The sequence below is a fragment of the Oncorhynchus tshawytscha genome, unplaced genomic scaffold (genome assembly GCF_018296145.1).
Source record: "Oncorhynchus tshawytscha isolate Ot180627B unplaced genomic scaffold, Otsh_v2.0 Un_scaffold_1341_pilon_pilon, whole genome shotgun sequence".
Lineage (NCBI taxonomy): Eukaryota > Metazoa > Chordata > Actinopteri > Salmoniformes > Salmonidae > Oncorhynchus > Oncorhynchus tshawytscha.
The window spans coordinates 1,267,123-1,293,078 of NW_024609828.1; the positions used below are offsets into that span (position 1 = coordinate 1,267,123).

The 25,956-nt window shown below is 45.7% G+C and overlaps 1 protein-coding gene across 1 annotated transcript in view; it reads right to left on the bottom strand.

Moving 5' to 3' along the window:
* Positions 1–7,800: 7,800 nt before the first annotated feature.
* Positions 7,801–25,956, bottom strand: part of LOC112242699 (centrosomal protein of 112 kDa) — a 156,606-nt gene continuing 138,450 nt past the window's right edge. Inside the window, 4 exon segments of the mRNA XM_042319193.1 lie at positions 7,801–8,234; positions 8,707–8,771; positions 13,621–13,722; positions 25,545–25,634. Of these exon segments, the coding sequence (XP_042175127.1) occupies positions 8,231–8,234; positions 8,707–8,771; positions 13,621–13,722; positions 25,545–25,634 (261 nt within the window). The 3' untranslated portion in view covers positions 7,801–8,230.

A 25,956-nucleotide genomic window follows, 5' to 3' on the forward strand; every position in this document is an offset into this window, starting at 1 on the left:
AGGGAGGCTTATGGCAATTATCAACGAGGGCCCGTGAGTACAAGTAAGTGTGAATGTCCGTTTGGAGAGAAGGTGGGGTGGTGGGGGGTGGGGTAGAGTGAGAAAGAGGCAGAGAATTGAATTGAGAGGACATGGGTTTACTGTTTCTAATTTGTTTGGTGTGTACACACCAGAGGCAAAACAACTCCAAAGAGGAAATGGTGTCTCCCTCCTTTAAAGAGGTGACAACAAGGGGACAATGCCTTTAAAGGAGCCAGGGGCCGATGAGAGGAGAGGGGGAACGAAAGAGAGGATGACAGGGGGTGAGAGGAGAGGAGATGGGGAATGAAAGAGAGGATGACAGGGGGTGAGAGGAGAGGAGATGGGGAACGAAAGAGAGGATGTCAGGGGGTGAGAGGAGAGGAGATGGGGAATGAAAGAGAGGATGACAGGGGGTGAGAGGAGAGGAGATGGGGAATGAAAGAGAGGATGACAGGGGTGAGAGGAGAGGAGATGGGGAATGAAAGAGAGGATGTCAGGGGGTGAGAGGAGAGGAGATGGGGAACGAAAGAGAGGATGACAGGGGGTGAGAGGAGAGGAGATGGGGAACGAAAGAGAGGATGACAGGGGGTGAGAGGAGAGGAGATGGGGAACGAAAGAGAGGATGACAGGGGGTGAGAGGAGAGGAGATGGGGAACGAAAGAGAGGATGACAGGGGGTGAGAGGAGAGGAGATGGGGAACGAAAGAGAGGATGACAGGGGGTGAGAGGAGAGGAGATGGGGAACGAAAGAGAGGATGACAGGGGGTGAGAGGAGAGGAGGAACGAAAGAGAGGATGACAGGGGGTGAGAGGAGAGGAGATGGGGAACGAAAGAGAGGATGACAGGGGGTGAGAGGAGAGGAAGAGAGATGGAAGGAACGGACAACAGCAACAGGGGGGCAGAGGAAGAGAAGATATGGAAGGATTGGACAACAGAGGGACAGAGGAAGAGATGAAGATATGGAAGGATTGGACAACAGAGGGACAGAGGAAGGGAAGAAGATATGGAAGGATTGGACAACAGAGGGACAGAGGAAGGGAAGAAGATATGGAAGGATTGGACAACAGAGGGACAGAGGAAGGGAAGAAGATATGGAAGGATTGGACAACAGAGGGGCAGAGGAAGGGAAGAAGATATGGAAGGATTGGACAACAGGGGGGCAGAGGAAGGGAAGAAGATATGGAAGGATTGGACAACAGAGGGACAGAGGAAGGGAAGAAGATATGGAAGGATTGGACAACAGAGGGACAGAGGAAGGGAAGAAGATATGGAAGGATTGGACAACAGGGGGACAGAGGAAGGGAAGAAGATATGGAAGGATTGGACAACAGGGCAACAGAGGAAGAGAAGACGATATGGAAGGATTGGACAACAGGGGGACAGAGGAAGAGAAGAAGATATGGAGAGGAGGGGAAGAGGGGAAAAAGAGATGGAACGAAAGGAGGAGAAGGAGAAGTGCAGTTGTTAGCAGAATCAGATGGCATGCTGTGAGAGAGCCGGGAGAGCAGACAATTAAAGTGTGGAGTTAAGAGAGGCTTTGAAGTTGGACATGGTGCCTAATACCCTTAGAGTGAGCTAAAGAAGGGCAACAATTCACCAGCTTGTTATGGGGCTGTTTGGAACGGAGGAGGAGGAGGGAAGAGGGTGTCTTGTTAAAAGGTTCAATTTGAGGAAAATAACTTTAATTTCAACCCCAAATAGCCTCTGAAGGATTGTGGCGGCACAGCGGCAGCTGTAGTGTGGGAGTACAGGAGTTCAACAGCAACCGGTGCATTCTGATGAGGAGTGACTGTGGGATAAATGTTGAGGCTGGGTAGAGGAGGGAGAGAGAGAGGGAAGAGATAATGAAAGAGAGAGAGGAGGATGAAGAGAATGAAAAGAGAGAATGAAATAGATAGGGAGAAAGGGAAGATGAAAGAAAGCGAAAGAAGAGAAGTAGGCCTCGAGAAAAAGAGAGAGGTTATTATCAAAGGTTATTTATTTGTCTTTTCCCCCAGTTTTAATCCCATTTTGCGCATGGCTTTTAAGTCTACCAATGTATAAAAACAATGTGGGATGCACAGTCAAATCCCATTTGGCCATGAAGCTCTCCTCTCAAATAACTTTCATTTCCTCTTACTGCCTTTCTCTTTCTGACCGCCTTTCTGGGGTTGAGGGCTGATGGACACCCGTTTCAGAGAGGACGTCACTATCTGGCCATGCTGGTAAGGACAGAACGTAGGTATTTTCTCAGGTGTTCACTACAATAAAATGTGTGGTTGGTCACAGATAGACATCCATATCTGGCTTGCGAGAAAAGGGCAGAAGTATGGAACGCTGTGACACACCAATCTGATTTTAACCACAAACCTTAACCCTCACTCTAAGGATATCTCTATCTCTAACCCTAAACATGCATTGGAATATGAACAAAGTCACCATTTTGTCCTTTCTAACATGATCATCTAGTGGCTACCTTTCAGATAGATCCACTTTCTACTTCCTGTTTCTGCACTACCGTGGTCAGGAGCATCATCAGGATTATCACCATGGTGATGGTGGACCATAGTCTGATGTGGACACACAACCTCAGGGGTTGACAGGGGACAGGCCACCAAGGCTTTAGTTTAAGGGCCTGAAGGTTGAGAGGGGACAGGCCACCAAGGGTTTAGTTTAACGGCCTGAAGGTTGAGAGGGGACAGGCCACCAAGGGTTTAGTTTAACGGCCTGAAGGTTGAGAGGGGACAGGCCACCAAGGGTTTAGTTTAAGGGCCTGAATGTTGAGAAGGAACAGGCCAACAAGGCTTTAGTTTAAGGGCCTGAAGGTTGACAGGGGACAGGCCACCAAGGCTTTAGTTTAAGGGCATGAAGGTTGAGACAGGACAGGCCACCAAGGCTTTAGTTTAAGGGCCTGAATGTTGAGAGGGGACAGGCCACCAAGGCTTTAGTTTAAGGGCCTGAAGGTTGACAGGGGACAGGCCACCAAGGCTTTAGTTTAAGGGCCTGAAGGTTGAGAGGGGACAGGCCACCAAGGGTTTACTTTAACGGCCTGAAGGTTGAGAAGGGACAGGCCACCAAGGCTTTAGTTTAAGGGCCTGAAGGTTGACAGGGGACAGGCCACCAAGGCTTTAGTTTAAGGGCATGAAGGTTGAGACAGGACAGGCCACCAAGGCTTTAGTTTAAGGGCATGAAGGTTGAGACTGGACAGGCCACCGAGGGTTTAGTTTAACGGTCTGAGGGTTGAGAAGGGACAGGCCAACAAGGCTTTAGTTTAAAATCTCATGCTAGGCGTAGACTTTTATACCTATACACTCATATTCAGTATCATTCTAGCTAATGTATTTCATAACATTACTACACAAATGAATGACTCCTTTAAAATATGTACTAGCCATGCCTAGTTGTAGACTGCCTGGGCTGATAAAATGTGGTGATGGGGTGTGTCTATAAATATATGATAAGCGTTTTGAGGTACATTTTAAGTTCATACCAAGTGTATTGCTGGAGGGTAGTACAATGGGTCAGACAGTGTTCTAGACAGAGAAAGGGAGGAAGAGAGAGATGGAGACAGACAGATATCGGTACAGAGAAAGAAAAGAGAAAGAGAGAGAGCACAAGAGAGAGAGAGAGGTACAGAGAGGGAGAAAGAGAGATACAGAGAAAAATAAAAGACCGAGAAAGAGAGAGAGACAGAGAGAAAGACAGATCTCTACAAGCGTATGTGACTGATAATCAGACATCTCAACCCAAGACTTGACTGGAATCAGACCTTTCTGTTCAGGTCTGGCTTGGGTGGAGTTGGGTTGAACAGGGTGGAGTAGAGAGGAACTATACTAACGCCCTGCACAGCGTTCTGTTCTGGGCCTCACTTCAACTTATACTATCAGCACTGACAAAACTCCATCCTGCAATCACACAAATTCACTCAGACAGACACCACAGCTAGCTGCTATCTATCCGAGTGTCTAACAGCCATCCCCGGCCTTGTGTGTGTGTGTGGGCCTCTCAGGTGGCTACCGTATCAGCATTACTGCAACTCAGGGACAACTCAGGAGTTGAGTGATGGCCTGGAAAAAACTAGCAACACTGTTTGCCGTCAACATCAGCGATCATCGCCATATCAACCTCTAGAACCTCTAGGAGTAGAGGAAAAACATGACGGGAAACAGAATAAATAAATAGTGAGGAGATAAAGAGTGAGGAGACACTGCTGTGTGTGTGTGTGTGAGAGGAGATGCTGTAGTGATAAACAGGGTTATTCATGCAGGCAGTTTGTGCAGAGCGGAGCAGCCAAATACAGGTCTCCTGGGGACTAAGTCAGAAAACAACTCTATAAAAAGACCCACTGACTTTACTAGCGTGTTCACACACACACACACACACACACGCATGCACACACACACGTGTACACAAACACAGTCAATCAGAGACAGTAGGCTTCCACACATCACCATGCATAACCCACAAACTGTACTAGCAAGACAACTCAACATCAAATCACCTTGCAATTCCCTAAACAGTACCCCTATGACCTTTCTCCATCACAGAGACCATATCCCAAAGCAAAAATCACTCAAGACACCAGTGCTTCATGGATTTGGAACTAACAAATCCCCAGCACACACTTTCTTTGGGATTGCCTGGGTGTGCTTCGGTTCTGTGCCACCAGGCGGAGGGATACAGAACTCTGGGACAGTGGAACATCCGTCTCCCTTTTATGATGTCACAGTGTCGGCACTCTGTCTCTGATGGGGAGATAACATAGAGAGGAGGGAGGAGAGAAGACCTTTGATCTATGCAGTTGGGTTGGCTGTGTGGAAGAAGTGTCATAAAGGTACTCTCAGTTCTTTTATGTGCAGACAGATATAAAGGAGTACATTCTTGGCATCTCAACAGTCTGAAGTGACTTGTTGGAACACAGTATGACGTAAGATAATATGGTGGAATGTCTATCAGGAATTTGACACCTGTCTAGTCCATTCACATCAATGTAGATGAAAGTTACTTTAGACTATTGAGATGCATCCTAAATGTAAATGAGCAAATCTGGGGTCACTTCCTCCTCTGACCTTTAGCACCAATGCTCCAGCCTGGGCCTCATGCAAAGCCTGAGTTATTTTTTATTTAACCTTTATTTAACTAGGCAAGTCAGTTAAGAACAAATTCTTATTTACAATGACGGCCTTCCCCGGCCAAACCCTAACCCGGACAATGCTGGGCCAATTGTACGGCGCCCTATGGGATTCCCAATCTCGGTTGGTTGTGGTACAACCTGGAATCAAACCAGGGTCTGTAGTGATGAACACACACCCTAAAGCTGAGCTCATTCAGACAACCTAAATACACACATTCACATCCAAAACCATTGACTCCATTCTTCCCAAACACACCCCTAACCTCCAACCACCCACCAACCCCAGCTTCTCTGCTAGCACATCTCATTGAGAAGGGTCACATGTTCTCTTAGGACAGTGGTTCCCAACCTTTTCTTACTGTACACCAACTGAATTTACTCTGCCCGGAGCACCCCTGAAGTACCCCTCATGTGCATTTTACCAAGAAGCCAATGGTTGAATGAGTCTTCTCAAGTACCCCCTGTGGATAGGCCAAGTACTCCCAGGGGTCCTAGTACTGTCTTAGGATGCAACTGTGGTGGAATGAGAGTCCTCCGTGCTCTCCTTCCACAAACAACAGACTCTACAAAGGCTTGGTGCCCAAAGACTAAATTCCTGTTCCTGTCGGTGTGAAAGTCTCTCTCTCTCTGCCCAGGCAGCAGAATCAGCACATAAAATAAATACGGAGTGGTGTAGTGTTACGCTTGGAAACCGTAGAGCAGGTCACGGACAATGGGAATTTGAGGAAGTGCGCAACAGCACGCGTACAAGAAAAGCAATTCCAATGCTAATGGGGACGCAGGGCTTGTTTGAAATGAAATCTGCTGTTTTGGAACATCATAATAATGCCTCAAACCTAACCCGTCTTCTTCCAGGAAATGAGGATTCCCTTGAACCGGCCAGCATTGAAACCCATGCATTCCTCCTTGTCCAGCATAATACGATACGTAATAAGAGTGGTAAACTATACAGGCCTCTCCCTAAACACACAAACGTTATCATCCTTACCAGCCTCGCTCTGCAGGCATCTGAGACTTGGCCTGGAATTCAATCAAACCCGCTATGCAGTAGCAATGTTTATGCTGTGTCTGTTCACAAAATATTGCTCTTGCACAGTCCTTATTCTTACATCTTGAAGCATCTACTTGTGACGGGAGTTTGAAAAAGTAGTAATAGTACTAGTTGTTTTCATGTCATTCAAAACCATTGTGTATTTGACTAGGGGGGACTGCTTAAATACAGCAATGCCACAAACGGCTGCCATTTAATGGACAGGAACGTCTGAGGTCATCATGGGTTTCCAGTGGAGACAATGGTATAAGCCAGAGTCATTCAGAAACACTACTAAACTACTGTTCTGTTTGGCTGGATGTTCCACCATCACTACCAGAGGTCTCTATCTGCACCAACCACAAACCCCCAATACAACAGAACTACTGTTCAGAATAGAAAATGGCTGCCACGCTCCAATGGGAGCAATGAAGATTCAAGGTCTCTGGCTTGGTCGTAAAGAGTAGATCTCAATTCGTTGCAAGGTGAGGTTGTGTGTCAACTCAAAAATAATACAATATTTTTATTACATATGGGATCAAAACACTGTTAAGATGAGAAATGATGTGTTCATTGACAATCAAACAAATTAATATGATGAAAAAATGACTTTAATAAAACAATGCATTCGGTATGCACATTCAGTATAAAACTTGATTTTGAAGTATGTCTCATGGAATCACAAAAAATAACACACACTACATGGTCAAAAGTACGTGGACACCTGCTCATCGAACATAATATGGAGTTGGTCCTCCCTTTGCTGTTACCACAGCCTCTAGTCTTCTGGTAAGGCTTCCCACTCAATGTTGGAACATTGCTGCGGGGACTTCCTTCCACTCAGCCACAAGAGCATTAGTGAGGTCGGGCACTGATGTTGGGTGATTAGGCCTGGCTTGCAGTCAGCTTTCCAATTGATCCCAAAGGGGTTTGATGTGGTTGAGGTCAGGGCTCTGTGCAGGTCAGTCAAGTTCTTCCATATCGATCTCCACAAACCATTTCTGTATGGACCTCGCTTTGTGCACGGGGGCATTGTCATGCTGAAACAGGAAAGGGCCTTCCCCAAACTGTTGCGACAAAGTTGGAAGCACAGAATCGTCTAGAATGTGATTGTATGCTGTAGTATTAAGATTTCCCTTCACTGGAACTAAGGATCCTGAACCATGAAAAACAGCCCCAGGCCATTATTCCTCCTCCACCAAACTTTACAGTTGGCACTATGCATTGGGGCAGGTAGCGTTCTCCTGGCAACCGCCACACCCAATTCGTCCGTCGGACTGCAAGATGGTGATGCGTGATTCATCACTCCAGAGAACGCATTTCCACTGTTCCAGAGTCCAATGGCGGTGAGCTTTACACCACTCCAGCCGACGCTTGGCATTGCGCATGGTGATCTTGTATGTGGCTGCTCGACAATGGAAACCCATTTCATGAAGCTCCCAACGAACATGCAACGCACTTCAGCAATCGGCGGTCCCATTCTGGGAGCTTGTGTGGCCTACCACTTTGTGGCTGAGCAGTTGTTGCGCCTAGATTTTTCCACTTCACAATAACATCACTTACAGTTGACCAGGGCAGCTCTAACAGGGCAGAAATTTGACAAACTGAATTGTTGAACGTCACTGAGCTCTTTAGTAAGGCCATTCTAGTGTCAATGTCTCTCTATGGAGATTGCATGGCTGTGTGCTAGATTTGAAACACCTGCCAGCAACGGGTGTGGCTGAAATAGCAGAATCCACTCATTTAAATGGTTGTCCACATCATTTTGTATTTATAGTGTATGTATGGATAGTACGCACATTAAACATCCACAAAAAGTTATGAAAAATGATTGATTTCTAACGGGGAATGTGAAAAAAAATCTGACAGTGAATAAATATGTACAAATCCATAGTGGTTAAAAACAATGTGGGTGTGGCCAACATAACTGGCACAACTGATTGGTGCACCCATGGCATGACAGATGTGTGATGCCTGGTAACTATGGCGATGATTCTCACATCTGATAGACTGTCTTATTCTTCATGTCCGGATAATGGGTGTGGCCAAGGGAAGAACAGTCCATGGTTACCTAGATTGGGTGAGGGGAGGGGTTTAGGACAGGAGAGAAAAGGGAGGGTTGTTTAAGCACATGTTTCATGAACTTCACATCTCTCAACAGTCTATTATATTACTCAAAGAGGATAGAGAAGATTCAGTTTTGACTACCAGCCCGGGACTACAGATGGAAAATCTGGCACATTTACAGAAATATTGATTGATGTGCATTGTCCCTGTCAAATCAATGTAGTAAATGAAATGACTGAGTTGGGTTTGGGTGGTGTAATTTGAGTGACTTCGACGCCTCCTATGTTCACCCAGATAGATCACAGCATTGTCCCAGGTGGCAGCAGCAGACTATTTGAATGGCCACTCTCATCACAGGGTATGTATAGATGCTTTCCATAAACACATCCAGTGTCTCTGACAGCATGATGGATGGACGAGACATCAAAGGCTTCCACCGCCAGGCCTCGATCACAGTCACGTTACAGGACATTTACCTCCTGCTGTGACAGGCATCCAGGTCCTCCTGTAACACAGAAGCTCTCTTCTGGAGGAAGTTCACCTGCAGCCAACACAGAGTAAGGGGTCAACACACACAGTAGGGGGTCAGGGGTCAATGCACAGTAGGGGCTCAGTAAGAGGGTATAGGAGTAGAGTGATAGAGAAGGGGTTGAGATAGAAAAGGGTTAAGGCAATAGGGGGCAAGCATTGGAGAGTAGGGGGAGTAGGGGTTGAAGGGAGCAATTCATAGGGGAGTAGGGGGCTAGGGAGTAATTCATACGGGAGTACGGAGCTAGGGAGTAATTCATACGGGAGTAGGGGACTAGGGAGTAATTCATAGGGGAGTAGGGGACTAGGGAGTAATTCATAGGGGAGTAGGGGGCTAGGGAGTAATTCATAGGGGAGTAGGGGGCTAGGGAGTAATTCATATGGGAGTAGGGGACTAGGGAGTAATACATAGGGGAGTAGGGATAGGGAGTAGGGGGGGGTAATTCATAGGGGAGTAGAGAGTAATTCATAGGGGAGTAGGGGGCTAGGGGGTAATTCATAGGGGCTTAGGGGGGGGGCTAGGGAGTAATTCATAGGGGAGTAGGGGGCTGGGGAGTAATTCATAGGGGAGTAGGGGGCTAGGGACTAATTCACAGAAGAGTAGGGGGCTAGGGAGTAATTCACAGAAGAGTAGGGGGCTAGGGAGTAATTCACAGGGGAGTAGGGGGCTAGGGAGTAATTCATACGGGAGTAGGGGACTAGGGAGTAATTCATAGGGGAGTAGGGAGTAATTCATAGGGGAGTAGGGGGTTAGGGAGTAATTCATAGGGGTAGGGGGCTAGGGAGTAATTCATAGGGGAGTAGGGGACTAGGGAGTAATTCATAGGGGAGTAGGGGGCTAGGGAGTAATTCATACGGGAGTCGGGGACTAGGGAGTAATTCATAGGGGAGTAGGGGGCTAGGGAGTAATTCATAGGGGATTAGGGGACTAGGGAGTAATTCATAGGGGAGTAGGGGGCTAGGGAGTAATTCATATGGGAGTAGGGGACTAGGGAGTAATTCATAGGGGAGTAGGGAGTAATTCATAGGGGAGTAGGGGACTAGAGAGTAATTCATAGGGGAGTAGGGAGTAATTCATAGGGGAGTAGGGGGCTAGGGGGTAATTCATAGGGGAGTAGGGAGTAATTCATAGGGGAGTAGGGGGGAGTAATTCATAGGGGAGTAGGGGGAGTAATTCATAGGGGAGTAGGGGGCTAGGGAGTAATTCATAGGGGAGTAGGGGACTAGGGAGTAATTCATAGGGGAGTAGGGGGCTAGGGAGTAATTCATAGGGGGGGAAGGGGACTAGGGAGTAATTCATACGGGAGTAGGGGACTAGGGAGTAATTCATACGGGAGTAGGGGACTAGGGAGTAATTCATAGGGGAGTAGGGGGCTAGGGAGTAATTCATACGGGAGTAGGGGACTAGGGAGTAATTCATAGGGGAGTAGGGGGCTAGGGAGTAATTCATAGGGGAGTAGGGGACTAGGGAGTAATTCATAGGGGAGTAGGGAGGGGCTAGGGAGTAATTCATATGGGAGTAGGGGACTAGGGAGTAATTCATAGGGGAGTAGGGAGTAATTCATAGGGGAGTAGGGGACTAGAGAGTAATTCATAGGGGAGTAGGGAGTAATTCATAGGGGAGGGAGTAGGGGGCTACTAGGGGTAATTCATAGGGGAGTAGGGAGTAATTCATAGGGGATTCATAGGGGGCTAGGGAGTAATTCATAGGGGAGTAGGGAGTAATTCATAGGGGAGTAGGGGGCTAGGGAGTAATTCATAGGGGAGTAGGGGACTAGGGAGTAATTCATAGGGGGGAGTAGGGGGCTAGGGAGTAATTCATACCGGGAAGGGGACTAGGGAGTAATTCATACGGGAGTAGGGGACTAGGGAGTAATTCATACGGGAGTAGGGGACTAGGGAGTAATTCATAGGGGAGTAGGGGGCTAGGGAGTAATTCATAGGGGAGTAGGGGGCTAGGGAGTAATTCATACGGGAGTAGGGGCTAGGGGGTAAAACGACTGAGTGAGATTATAGGTGAGAGGTTAGGATTTTGATACAGTAGTGAAACCATGAGAATCCAAGACATGGGGTCAGTAAAGCTTGTCCACTAGTACTTTACGGGGACAGTGAAAGAGTTAACTTCCAAAGGGTTAGATGAGGCAGTATCAGGCCTTAACTACATACAGTGCTTATAGAAAGTCTACACCCCCTTCAACTTTTTCACATTTTGTTTGTCAGTGCCTCAGTTTCATGCATTTTTACAAATATATCTACACGCCATACTCTACACTTAAGGACATTTTTTTTTATAGTGAAAAAAGTATTTATTAAAAATACAAAACTTAAATATCATAATTGGACATGTCTCCACCCCCCTGAGTTAATACTTGGTGGAAGCACCTTAGGCAGCCATTACAGCAGTCTGTTGGGTTAGGTCTCAACCAACTTTGCACACCTAGATTTGGCAATATTTGACCATTCTTCTTTATAAAACTGCTCAAGCTCTGTCAAGCTCCTTTGGGAGCATAGATGGACACCAATCTTCAATCTTACATTTTTAATTAAATTTAGGTGGGACGCTCTGACTGGGCCACTCAAGGACATTTACCTTTTTATACCTTAATCACTCCACCGTAGCTTTGGCTGTGTGCTTCAGGTCGTTGTCATGCTGAAAAGGGGAACTTCCGTCCCAGTTTCAGCTTTCTTGCAGAGGGTAGCAGGTTTTCCTCAAGGACTTTTCTGTACATTGCTTCATTCATTGCCCCTTCTATCCTGATAAGTGAGAAAAGTGATGATCTCTCTGTACTTTGCTCTGTTCATCTTTCCCTTGATCCTGACTAGTCTCCCAGAACCTGCCAATGAAAAACCTCCCCATAACATGATGCTACCACCACCATGCTTCACAGTAGGGACGGTGTTCTTTGGGTGATGGGTTTGCGGGTATGATGGGTATTGGGTTTGGCCAAATGTAAACGCTTTGCATTTAGGCCAAAAAGTTCCATTTTAGTTTTGTCAGACAAAACGTTTTGCCACATGGCTACTTTGCCTACTTCAAAACCGGTGGGCTTTCTTGAATAATGGCTTCCAACCTGCCACCCTATATGGCAGATTTGTGGAGTGCTTGGGATATTGTTGTCACATACACACTTTGACCAGTCTTGGCCATAAAAGCCTGTAGCTCTTTCAAAGTTGCCATTGGACTCCTACTTGCTCGGTCATCCAGTTTGGAGCGACGGCCTGATTTAGGCAGGGTCTTGGTGGTGCCATACACCTTCTACTGTACTTCTTAGTAATCGTCTTGACCGTGCTCCAAGGGATATTCAGGCCTTAGAATTTTTTTATACCCAGAACCTACAGGAACTGCTGAATTGATCCTGAAATCATGTGAATCACTACAATTCAACACAGGTGGAGGCCAATTAACTTGGTGTGTGATTTTGAAGGTGACTGGTTACACCTGAGCTAATTTAGGATTGCTATTAGAAAGCGGTGGAGACTTCTACAACCAAGATATTTCAGTTTTATTTTGTATCGATTTTAACATTTTTTCACTTGGAAGTTGTGGGGTAGATGTGTAGATCAATGGAGAAAAACAACGATTTGAAAGCATTTTACTCCAGGCTATAAGGCAACAAAATGTGAAAAGTTTGAAGGGGGCTTTAGACTTTCTATAGGCACTGTACATACTACTGTCTTCCACAACAAATGAAAACAAATAAAAATCCTTCTCTTTAGATCAAATGAAACAAAAAGGTTATAATATTGATTGATGTGTAACTACTGTACTGGAAGGCAATGGTACATTCCATTCTCTTGGATGGAAACCTCAGGAACAGATTTAGCGTTTCATTTGGAGAGGCGGAGCTGCCTCTTTCAGAGGAGTAACAGCACCAGTGTGCAAAAACGGAACTGCGGTCGGATGCCATGGAGTCACTCTTTCTTTCAGTAAAATAATGCGTCGTAATGTGCAAAACCCAAGACATCCTCAATGAAAAGGGAGGCCGTTCTGGTCGTGAATTACATCGTATAAACATATCCGATGGTAGAGGCTTGTGGTGGCAGGACTGGAAAGAGATCCAGCCGGAGCTATCCAAAGCAGCCAGGCGTTGGGGCCAGTTTGAGTTTAGAAATGCGGGCCCCCTCCAAATGTTGTTGTTGGTTGGTTAGTGGGGCCCCCCTCTCCCTCAGCCCGCTCCACCACAGCCCGACACAGAAAGGCCTATTGTTTACATTCGAAATTCCCGTCCCTCCCGCCGCCCACCACAGTTTTCTTGTCGAACAAGGCCCAGTTAAACTAATAGGAGACTGTCCGCGGCGGCTGGGCGGCAGTATTAATGTGGTTAAACGCGGGGTGTAATTGATAATAATAATTGTGTGTGATCTGATGGAGCCTAGAGAAAGAGAGGGAGCTTCAAAGTGGACCGGTCCAAAGCCATGTCTATGGGCTCTGGTGTCTGGTCTACACCACCATATGATCTCCCCTCATCACGGCCAAGGAATCAAACAAACAATGCTGACACTCACATTGAGACTAAGTGTGGCTTCAGTCTGGGATGGTTTCTATCAATATGTAGAGAGGGAGGAAAGTAGAAAAGAAAATGGCAGCAAAGGAAAACTGTTCATAGTTGGTATCTGAAGAAACACTGAAAAGGAAAGCAGGTCTATAAGGTGAGATGTATGGAGTGTATTGCCCAGGTACAGGGACCTCGGTCTGTATTACTCCATATAGGTCAGGGGTCAACAACTCTAGGTCACTAACACATTAATCAACTAACCAAGATCTTGATAGTTATTTGATATGTGGATTAGTTGATTTTGGTGAGTTAGATATAGGCTGTGAGTGTCCTGTGTATAGTGTCCCATGCAGGACTTGTTCCTACCTGAGACTTGAGAGAGGAGATGGTGTCCTCCAGCTCCTGTCGCAGCTCAGCTGGCATCAGCCCTTTCATTTTCATCGCACACTCCTGAAGCACCACCGTCACCTGCAGGGAGAGGAACAGGAGGAGGAACAGGAGGAGGAACAGGAGGAGGAACAGGAGGAGGAACAGGAAGAAAGAGAGGATGTGGTTCAATACACTTTTGTAAGTGGCTCTGGACAAGAGCTTCTATTAATTGACCAAAGAGTAATTATACACACATCGCCCCCTATTGGCTAATAAAAAGATCACGGCCACCATAGACCACATGTGGCCAACTCAGCGTAACCCTTAGGGTATGCAGTAGCTGCAGGTTTGTGTTCCAGCTCAGCACAAACACACCTAATTCAAATGAACTAATCACCATATTCATTTTAGAGACCATCATTATCTGAATCAGGTGTCTTAATAAATCTGGGCTTGAGCCGACATTTACTTCCGCCCTCCTGGACCAGAATTGACCACCCTTGACTTTTAGACCCAGGCCCAGCTGGGTTTGAAAGAACAGACAGAACACATCAAACACACCAGCCCTCCCTATGTCAGGCACAGAGAGGGCTGTCTGGAGCTAAATTACACTGGAGAAAACCATAGTCTGATTACAAAGTTTAAAACGTTTGGTTAGCCATTCCTCCATGCCCACAAACACACACAGAGCATGTACTGAACGTTCAGTAGGCAGACATGCTGTAATGACAAACTGAGAGGTTTCACCCCTCAGAGCCTGGTTCTTCTCTAGGTTTGGTCCTAGGTTCCTACCTTTCTAGGGAGTTTTTCCTAGCCACTGTGCTTCTACATCTGCATTGCTTGCTGTTTGGAGTTTTAGGCTGGGTTTCTGTATAAGCACTTTGTGACCTCTGCTGATGTAAAAGGGACGTTATAAAGACATTTGGTTGATTGATTGACTGATAACTAGGGAGAGCCCCAAACTATTCCTACCATTACATTGTTAGCATGCCGAATTTCCTCTTTATTTTTCTTTAGATATTCAGTTCGAGAGAGAGAGAGAGAGACAGAGAGAGAGAGACAGAGAGAGAGAGAGACAGAGAGAGAGAGAGAGAGAGAGAGAGAGAGAGACAGAGAGAGAGAGAGAGAGAGAGAGAGAGAGACAGAGACAGAGAGAGAGAGAGAGAGACAGAGAGAGAGAGACAGAGAGACAGAGAGAGAGAGAGAGACAGAGAGAGAGAGAGAGACACAGAGACAGAGAGAGAGAGAGAGAGAGAGACAGAGAGAGAGACACAGAGACAGAGAGAGAGAGAGAGAGAGAGACAGAGAGACAGAGAGAGAGAGAGAGAGAGAGAGAGAGACACACAGAGAGACAGAGAGAGAGACACAGAGACAGAGAGAGAGAGAGAGAGAGAGAGAGAGAGAGAGAGAGAGAGAGAGAGAGAGAGCACAATTAGACCCAACCAAATCATGAGAAAACAAAAAGATAACTACTTCCATAACAAAAAAACAGAGCAAACAATGCTAGACAGAGAGAGAGAGAGAGAGAGAGAGAGAGACTAGAGACAGAGAGAGAGAGAGAGAGACAGAGAGAGAGAGACAGAGAGAGAGAGAGAGAGAGAGAGAGAGAGAGAGAGAGACAGAGAGAGAGAGAGAGAGACAGAGAGAGAGAGAGAGAGACAGAGAGAGAGAGAGACAGAGAGAGAGAGAGAGAGAGAGAGAGAGAGAGAGAGAGACAGAGAGACAGAGAGAGAGAGAGACACAGAGAGAGAGAGAGAGAGAGAGAGAGACACAGAGACAGAGAGAGAGAGAGAGAGAGAGAGAGAGAGAGAGAGAGAGAGAGAGAGAGAGAGAGAGAGAGAGAGAGAGAGAGAGAGAGAGAGAGAGAGAGAGAGAGAGAGAGAGAGAGAGAGACAGAGATAGAGAGAGAGAGAGAGAGAGAGAGAGAGACAGAGAGACAGAGAGAGAGAGAGAGAGAGAGAGAGAGAGACAGAGAGAGAGAGAGAGAGAGAGAGAGAGAGAGAGAGAGAGAGAGAGACAGAGAGAGAGAGAGACAGAGAGACAGAGAGAGAGAGAGAGAGAGAGAGAGAGAGACAGAGAGAGAGAGAGAGAGAGAGAGAGAGAGAGAGAGAGAGAGAGAGAGAGAGAGAGAGAGAGAGAGAGAGAGAGAGAGAGAGAGAGAGAGAGAGAGAGAGAGAGAGAGAGAGAGAGAGAGAGAGAGAGAGAGAGGCCAAGTATTAGAAAATTTTCCAAAAATAATTTTCCTGTTGTGGATTTAACTGATTGATCTAGTTTTCTGTAATTAATCTTTCAGGGGCACAATGAAAGGGATTTGGACGCACTTCAAAGGGGGAGAGTATAAATGATACCAACACAGAACAGCTCTTTTTGTCTCAGCACAGTATGCAGTAGATTAGGCCTTTGCCACTTAGCCCAAAATGTTCTCCCTCCCACCTCATTTAAAAGTGTCGGGCCAATAACATCATCAGGAGAAAAAGTCCATCAATTTTCTTTTGTTTCTTTCCTCCGTGAGAAAGGGAGCCATGGGTAATTTGAGAATGAACATTTTCAAACATATGCAAAAAAATGTTTTACAGGCTGTAATTTGGGGTGCCAACAAGCAACAAGTAAAACAAAAAGTGTAGAACCCATGAGAGGGAGGCAGTTATAACAAGATGGCACCCAGACAAAACACTCAAGACCAAAAAACACCGAACGAACAAACAACGGTCAAATGATCACTGTCCTCATAAGCCACATCCATTGTAAAAGTATTGGGATTCTTTGCAAGCTTTCCATTCAAGTTCCCTGGCTGCATTCTTAATGCATATACAGTACGTACAGTGCTGTACTTAAGTTACCACAGCAGTAAGGGATATACACACTTCAATCTAAATGACTAGCGCCCTCCCGACAACTCCCTCTCTGTTTTCCGTCCCATAGATCAGATTCAGGGTAACTAGAATTCACTGGGCTACACTGCAGGGTGGACTGGAGCCTCTACTCACAGGCTTGAGACTAATCAAAGTAGACAGGCCATGAATGTTTAATTTAATAACTATGAGTACTAGAGAAGGGGGAGAAAGAGAGAGAGAGGATGAGAGAGAGGACGAGAGAAAGAGAGATGACGAGAGAGAGGACGAGAGAGAGAGAGAGAGAGAGAGAGAGGATGAGAGAGAGAGATGATGAGAAAGAGAGGTAAAACAAAAAATAGAGAAAGAAAACAAGAAAGGAAGAGGGGATAAGTGAAACAGATCTCCTAGGGGGTAAGATATTACCCCTTCACTTTTCTTGTCTGACAGTGAGAGGGTATACTGTATAATAGAGATGTCTACCTGGCCACCAGCCTAATGACGTTTCAGCCAGCTGTATTAGATCATCATTAGCCTGGGCGTTGTACTGTAGGACAGACACAAAGAGCTCTAGATCACATTATAGAGGATATGCTCTGCAGCTGGAATGCTATGTAATGCGATGTAATGGCTGCAGGTGGTCTTAGCCAAATAGCGCCCGTTAGCAGAACACTGCAGTGCTTAATTGTGTTGTCCCCTGTAAGATAAGATGTGAGCTGTATGTACTGCCTGTTTGAAAAGAGAGTTGTCTAATACAAGTCTGATTCATATATATATATATATATATTTCATAATACAGTTTCCTACTATGCTAAGCTGATCAAGGGGTTGAAAATGTAGATATTGCCAGATGTTCACTGTCCGAGGAACATGCCGTGGAAGCTTTATTGCTGGGTAAAGTGTCCATAAGTAGAGGTAATTAAACTGTTCTGTGTTCTTTTTCTCTCTTCATCTCTGCCTGTCTTGTTGTACATGCAACCTGTCTCACATGCATTAATTACAAAACCCATAAGTTTTACGCTGCTAATTTTCAGATTTACACCACATAAACCATTTTCACTGGACTATCTGTTGCTATCTGTTGCTGCCAAGTTCTGATTTCCCTGTGGGTTAGCCTTGCAATAACCAAGTGGTGAGACACAGCCCTCTATATTTAAATGTTTCAGGTACACTCCGATAGGTGTCTGCGTCACATACAGTATCTTCTATTGACATTATCTTCTATTGTTTGTCCTCATGTGTCTGTTTTTCAGCATAAAGTACTCTGTAGTCACTTAGTGTGGACACCAGGTGAGACCACACACACACAATAACCATCTCTCTTCTTCACTTCATCCCTCTCCCCCTCCCTAAATCCTCTAGATTATATCACCTGCTTTGGTGAACCCCTCCCGCATCTGAACTGGCTGACACAGAGGGCACAGCATGGTCATAGGCAAGAGGTCACTTGGTCGGGACAACAGGAAGTATTATTAAAGAGATGCTTACATTGAAATACAGACAGATGTAGTAGTCCCAGAGTTAATGATCCAAGGTCAGTTTTGAATTTCACCTCCTGATGATTATGATGACTGACCGTGTTAGAATAAAAGAAAAACAGGGCTTAATCATGCACTCTCTCTATCCACCTGTCTCTCATCTGCAGGTATGTTTTGATGTGAGAGAGGAAGCCAGTCCCGTCATCGTCAATTATCATAATTACAATAAATGTATTATGTATTCATAACACCTGGATAATGAACTTCTTTCAATAGAGCGTTTCACATTCTCCACTGGTTTAAATTATGTATCTCATTGAAAAACTATCCTGGTTCCTCAGATTAATGCAGATGAAGGGAGTTAGATATGCATAGTTTTTTTCTGTATATATGAATTACAAATCAATCATGTTTCTAGTCTTTTGCATAGTTAACCTTTTGCGTGTAGGGGGCAGTATTTTCGTTTTTGGCTAAAGAACGTACCCATTTGAAACGGCCTATTTCTCAGCCCCAGAAACTAGAATATGCATATAATTGTCAGTAATATTATTTGACTGTGGCGCTATGCTATTCAACGGTTGCTGACAAAAATGATCCCGCTAACGGGATGGGTAGCGTCAAGAAGTTAAATGTGTAATCATTGATGACCCAGGAGCAGGAGTGGTAAACACTGTTGAAGTGTATAATTGTAATACATACATGCAGACACTGCATCATTCAAATAATGGAGTTTGATATGACTGAAAAAGAATGTCTCAGAGATTCATACTTTTATTTGCCAAGGAAGAGGACATGATCAGTGAATATATTCAATGTACAGGCTACAATGTGGGAATCTCATGCGTGGTAATAACTACGGTACATGCATCCTTGGCACAATAAAGTTATTATATTCTACTCTATCCATAGGCTTCATTAATGCCATTCAAACTTGAAGTTGATACAACAACTATGATAGCTGAGGTTCATCGATAGGTTCTGAACTAATATTCAAACCAAACGTTTTAGGGTCCATACACAGATCGGCTGCACATCCATAGGCATTCAGTTATTTTTATCCTCCACTACATAATAAGCAAGTACATAAATAAACCCTTTTTCAGGACCCTGTATTTCTAAGATAATTCGTAAAAATCTAAATAACTTCACAGATCTTCATTGTAAAGGCTTAACTTGTTGAGTGTAGGGGGCAGTATTTTCATGTTTGGCTGAAAAACGTACCCAATTGAAACGGCCTATTTCTCAGGCCCAGAATCTAGAATATGCATATAATTGTCAGATTAGGATAGAAAACACTCTAAAGTTTCCAAAACTGTCAATATATTGTCTGTGAGTATAACAGAATTGATATTGCAGGCGAAAACCTGAGGAAAATCCAACAAAGAAGCGCTGTTTTTCCTGAAAGCTCTCTGTTCCATTGGATGACTTGCCTCCATTTAAAGGGATATCAACCAGATTCCTTTTCCTATGGCTTCCTCAAGGTGTGAACAGTCTTTAGACATAGTTTCAGGCTTTTATTTTGAAAAATTAGCGAGAAAGAACCCATCGCGTCAGTGGATGGCAGGGTGCCAGCAGAGTTTTTCATGCGCAACAGCTTGGAACAGCCATTTTCTCTCTCTCTTCCTATTGAAGAAGCTACATTCCGGTTGACATATTATCCATTATATATTGTAAAAACAACCTGAGGATTGATTATAAAAAACGTTTGACATATTTCTACGAACAATACGGATACTATTTGGAATTTTCGTCTGTGGAGCCTGTGGATTTCTGAACAAAACGTGCCAACCAAATGGAGTTATTTTGGATATAAAAATAATCTTTATGGAACAAAAGGAACATTTATTGTGTAACTGGGAGTCTCGTGAGTGCAAACAACCGAAGATCATCAAAGGTAAGCGATTTCATTTATTGCTTTTCTGACTTTCGTGACCAATCTACTTGGCTGCTAGCTGTTTGTAATATTTTGTCTACTGAGAAAGATGATCTTACATAAACACTTGGTATGCTTTCGCCGAAAAGCTTTATTGAAATGTGACACCCCAGGTGGATTAACAACAAGCTAAGCTGTGTTTTGCTATATCGCACTTGTGATTTCATGAAAATTAAATATTTTTAGTAATTTAATTTGAATTTGGCGCGCTGCAATTCAGCGGATGTTGATGAAAATGATCTCGGTAACGGGATGGGTGCGTCAAGAAGTTAAACACTGTTTTCCATGCTTGTTCAATGAACCATAAACAATTAATGAACATGCACCTGCGGAACGGTCGTTAAGACATTAACGACTTACAGACGGTAGGCATTTAAGGTCAGTTATGAACACTTAGGACACTAAAAGAGGCCTTACTACTGACTCTGAAAAACACCAAAAGAAAGATGCCCATGGTCCCTGCTTATCTGCGGGAATGTGCCTTGGGCATGCTGCAGGTAGGCATGAGAACTGCAGATGTGGCCAGGGAAATAAATTGCAATGTCCGTACTGTGAGACGCGTAAGACAGCGCTACAGGTAGATAGGATGGGCAGGTGATCGTCCTCGCAGTGGCAGACCACGTGTAACCACACCTGCATAGAATACGTACATCCGAACATCACACCTGCAGGACAGGTACAGGATGGCAACAACAACAGCCCGAGTTACACCAGGAATGCACAATCCTTCCATCAGTGCTCAGACTGTCCGCAATAGGCTGAGAGAGGCTGGACCGAGGGCTTGTAGGCCTGTTGTAAAGCAGGTCCTCACCAGACATCACTGGCAACAACGTTGCCTAACCCACCATTGCTGGACCAGACATGATTGGCAAAAAGTGCCAATCTTCACTGACGAGTCGCTGTTTTGTCTCACCAGGGGTGATGGTTGGATTTGCGTTTATCGTCGAAGGAATGAGCGTTACACCGAGGCCTGTACTCTGGAGCGGGATCGATTTGGAGGTGGAGGGTCCGTCATAGTCGGGGGCGGTGTGTCACAGCATCATTGGACTGAGCTTGTTGTCATTGCAGGCAATCTCAACGCTGTGCGTTCGAGGGAAGACATCCTCCTCCCCTCATGTGGTACCCCTCCTGCAGGCTCATCCTGACATGACCCTCCAGCATGACAATGCCACCAGCCATACTGCTCGTTCTGTGCGTGAATCCCTGCAAGCCAGGAATGTCAGTGTTCTGCCATGGCCAGCGAAGAGCCCGAATCTCAATCCCATTGACCACGTCTGGGACCTGTTGGATCGGAGGGCTAGGGCCATTCCCCCCAGAAATGTCTGGGAACTTGCAGGGGCCTTGGTGGAAGAGTGGGGTAACAAGAACTGGCAAATCTGGTGCAGTCCATGAGGAGGAGATGCACTGGAGTACTTAATGCAGCTGGTGGCCACACCAGATACTGACTGTTACTTTTGATTTTGACCCCCTTTGTTCAGGGACACATTATTCCATTTCTGTTAGTCACATGTCTGTGGAACTTATTCAGTTTATGTCTCAGTTGTTGAACCTTATGTTCATACAAATATTGACACATGTTAAGTTTGCTGAAAATAAACGCAGATGAAAGTGAGATGTCGTTTAGTTTAGTTAGCTAGCTATGTTACTTCAGCTGCATTGCAAGGCAAGCTTACACAATTGTATATTCAATTTGCAGTAAATGCTTTAGCTAGCTAGATTCTTTATATCCACTGTTTCACAAGACGACAGCCTGGGTTGCTGGTTTTCTCAGGAGTCCCTAAAACATTAAACAACACGAATTACAAATGAATTCTCCTGTCACAACACTAGCTAGCTAGCTGGCTAATGTTAGCCAGTCAGATAACTTGCTAAATAGCGATTTTCGTAAATTAACTTTATGACAAAAATATGCACAAACGTTTGTCTCTACATTAACTAACATATTCTTCTCAATTGTACATGTTTTGCTTGACTCGTTATGACGTTATAACAACTTACATTTGGTTCCACCGTAATGTTTTGTCAGCCATCTTTGTTGAAGAAAGCCCCAGGGACGGGTGGCTTACGTCAAATTCGTCATTGGAACCACTCAATATGATTGGTCATATGAAAACCTTGGGACCCAAATGCATAATGAATGCTCTAACTCCCCCTTGTGGTGGTCTGGAGAAATGAAGCCATGACGCTGGGTACCTCTAAGTCCCGCAGTGTAAGCTCACAACTTTTAAAGGAGGAACCACTGTAGGCCTGAGGATGGGTAGATATATACACAGCTCATCTACACTGATCTATAAACTCGGGAGTGCCTTGGAGACAAAGCTTTAGTGATTATAAGGTTAATGTATGTTTCACCAAGGCAATTGGGTGTCCTGGTTTACTGGGCAATTGTGCGGGGGTGGAGAGAGGCAGAGCAGCCATTTTCTATGGCAGCACCTTTGTTGTGGCTAATACACGCTAGCTATGCTAACCCAGACGTAGATACTACACTACAGTAGGTCAGGCAAAGGACTTAGTGAACTATTTTCAGCTGTGTATATATTCAACACATATGGATAGAATAGAAGTCAATGACATCAGTCAGAACCAGGTCAATTCCATTTCAACTGCAAAATTTGGTGGCAGCGGTGGGATCTGGGATGGTAAGCAGTCTGGGGCTCAGGGTGGTGAGAGCAGGTGAGCGATAGCGAATTGAAATTCACTGAATCTCCCGAGTTGACTGAAGGATCACATCGAACACTCCAGCTGAATATGGAAGCCTTTTCCTGAGAGACATCATTCTTTCTTTCAGTTCTGTTTCTCACGGGCTGTTCTATAACTCATTTATAATATCGCTCCCTCGCTTCATCTCTCTCTTTCTGAATCCCTCTCTGTACAGTAAAGGCCTGTTTAGTCTTTAGACAGGTGGATGGAGGGATGTGAGGAGAGGAGGCTTTTAAAGAGGCTCCTCGCCGATCACACAGATGTAAGGAACCTTTGAGGACAGTGGCTGATCAAACCTAGGCGCCAGGTTTTGGCCATTGACAGACTCAGGATGTAAAACAGTGCAACTGTTCTCCAAAGCATCCGTCAGAGAGAGAGAGTGAGAGGAACAATCTGACTTTCCACACAGAGACAACGGTTTCATCTCCACCCTCTTTTAAAAGGAAAATAGGAGTTTATTGTTGTTCCTGATGAAGCGTTAGATTCCATTTTGAAGCTCCTGAGAGAAGCAGAAGTCTTTTAACTTGTTCTCCTGCTATCCTCTTAAAATGACAACATTTCATCTATATATAGTCTTTAGATTGTGCTGGTGGTTCTGACTTTCCCCCAGCGCTTGATACTGTCTGTCACACACCAAGGTTTTTGACAGCTGCCAGACGAAAGAAACACGGTGTTGACACTTTGAACATTCAAATGAAGTTTGCCACGTAGCTTGAGTTATGCTAATGACGATGGGGGGGGCAGATTGTGCTCGTTGTTGGAAGATTCTGGAGTGACAAAAACCCTGTCAGATACAAGGGGTACATCAAAAAAACCACGCCGCTCACAAAGTTTGCGCCTCCACATCTCTCAGTTGCACTCTGAGAGTTCGTTGAGAAACGCTTTGAATTCAAAAACGCTTCGCTGCCTTGAAAAAAATAAAGAGCTTCACAGAGAAGTGACTAAAAAGAGCGATAGGAAAACAGATCTGTGTGAACTGTTACAATCCAGGATGGGTTAGTTACTAGTGCAGTGAGTTACACACAGAACTGCACAACACCAGCGGCTGATTGATCTGTAAATAACCAGTGTACTTTTGATTGTCTTCAGACAGACTGAACCTCACCGTGAGGTGCAGCCGAGCCGCCATTTTACAGCGGGGAGTCCGAGAGGCCTCTGGAAGAGGCAGGCGGGAAACATCTGTGTGAAGTCTTGGGCAGAGAAGCTGTTTTAGTGTGTGAGATCAGATTACAAAGACATGTCTTGGCAGATAAACTTGGGCAATATCACTGTAAGGAGGCAGAGAGAGTTAGTGAGCTAGTAGGCCTCAGGTTTTATTAACACACACATCATTCGCACAGACACACACACAGACATGCAAAAACACACACACGAACACACACATGCAACACACCAGCCTCCGAGAGCCTCTCTCTCCTAGTAAGGAGGTATAGAGAACAGTCTCACTATCACTACACTGAGAGGGCCCATCTCCAGTCAGACACAGACCACCAGGTAAACACAGTCTCAGTGAAGCCCATAGGAATGAGTTGACTTTAGACATAGTTATAGGCCAGTCTCCCAGACACAGATTGAGTTTGTTCCTAGACTAAACGCATGTTCAATGGAGAATCCTACATGCCTAACACACCTTTGACGATTTGCATAATTAAAGTCTGTACAACCTTGGAAAAAGTTCACCTTGCAGAAGTTTAGGTTAAGCCCTGTCCTTTTAACTAGGTTGGATGAGAGGAAAAAGCCTCTAGGACTGGGTCAACCCACCGGCTGGTGGCCCTACTACCCTAGCACCACTGACCCATTCTGGGGAGATTTATGTCCGTCCGACATGGAGCTGTTCCAGCAAAGTGTGTGTAAGGGTCACTGGGCGGCTCCCCAGGACCAAGAGTTGTCTCCATTGGTACATAGCAGCCTGGAGGTACACAGGCCCAGCCAGAGACAGAGACCACCAGCCAGCCTGCTACGTGGTGATTACTGCCTTTCTTCTCCGTGTGTGTCAAGGTCAAAGCAGACCTGTGATTACAGAGCTCACAGGGGCCATGGCTCCGGGGCTGGTGTGTGTCTGTGTGCGAGTGTGTGTGCAGTGGTTCAGGATTCCCCCTGAACATTCCTGCCCCATAGTGCTGGCTTTTGAAGCCGGATCTCGAGGAATTTGGAAAATCTCTGCCTCTGAACTAGGGGTTGGGAAGAATAGAGGGGAGAGAGAGGAAGAGAAGAGAGGAGAAAAATGTCCATGTTCTGTTCTATGGGGGGGGTTGAACTGGGGCAGGGGGTGAAACTGAAGGTTGACGTAGGGGGTTGAGGTAGAAGGGTGAGGTAGAGGGTTTAAGTAGAGTGGATAAGGTACAAGGGTGAGGCTGAGGGGTGAGGTAGAGGGTTGGGGGTGAGACTGATGGGTAAGTCTTAGGGGTGAGGGGTGAAGTTGAGGATTGCGGGGCGAGTCTGGGGTGAAGTTGAGGGGTGAAGTTGAGGTTTGAGTCTGGGGGTGAGGGGGTGAAGTTGAGGATTGCGGTGCGAGTCTTGGGGTGAAGTTGAGGGGTGAAGTTGAGGTTTGAGTCTGGGGGTGAAGTTGAGGATGGAGTCTGAGGGGTGAGGGGGTGAGTTGGGGGTGAGTCTGAGGGGGTGAGGGGTGAGGGGGGAGGGGTGAGTCTGAGGGTGGGGTGAGGGGTGAGGTGAGGGGTGAGGGGTGAAGTTGAGGGTTGAGTCTGAGGGGTGAGGGGGTGAAGTTGAGGGGTGAGTCTGAGGGGTGAGAGGGTGAAGTTGAGGATTGAGTCTGGAGGGTGAGGGGGTGAAGTTGAGGGGTGAGTCTGAGGGGTGAGGGGTGAAGTTGAGGGGTGAATCTGGGGGGTGAGGTGGTGAGGGGTGAGTCTGAGGGGTGAGGTTTGAGTCTGGGGGTGAGGGGTGAAGTTGAGGTTTGAGTCTGAGGGGTGAGGGGGTGAAGTTGAGGGGTGAGGTTGAAGGTGAGAAGAGGGAATCTGTTACCTGCTCCTGGTTCTCTAACTCTTTGTTCAGTAGTTTCTTCTCGGAGGAGTGCAGCTGCCTCTGGAGATTCTCCACCTTCTCCTGCAGAACCTAGAGAGACAGAAAAGGGAGAGCACATTTGAACAAGGGATAATGGGAGAGAGAGAGATTAGAGAACAATAAAGTTTAAAAGAGAGAGAAAGAGGACAGAGATAAATGACAAATGATAGAGAGCGAGAGATGAAAAAGAAAAAGAGGAGGGAGAGATGGCAGAAAGAGAGATGTGACTCTCAGATTAACAGTGTATTAAAAGGCTAATGATAAAGTGGTGACAGTCATTATTGGAAAGCTGGGCTCATTACCCAGAGTCATTCACAAGGAGATAGAGAGAAAGGCACACAGGGAATTAACTACTGTTAACTGTCTGGGCTTT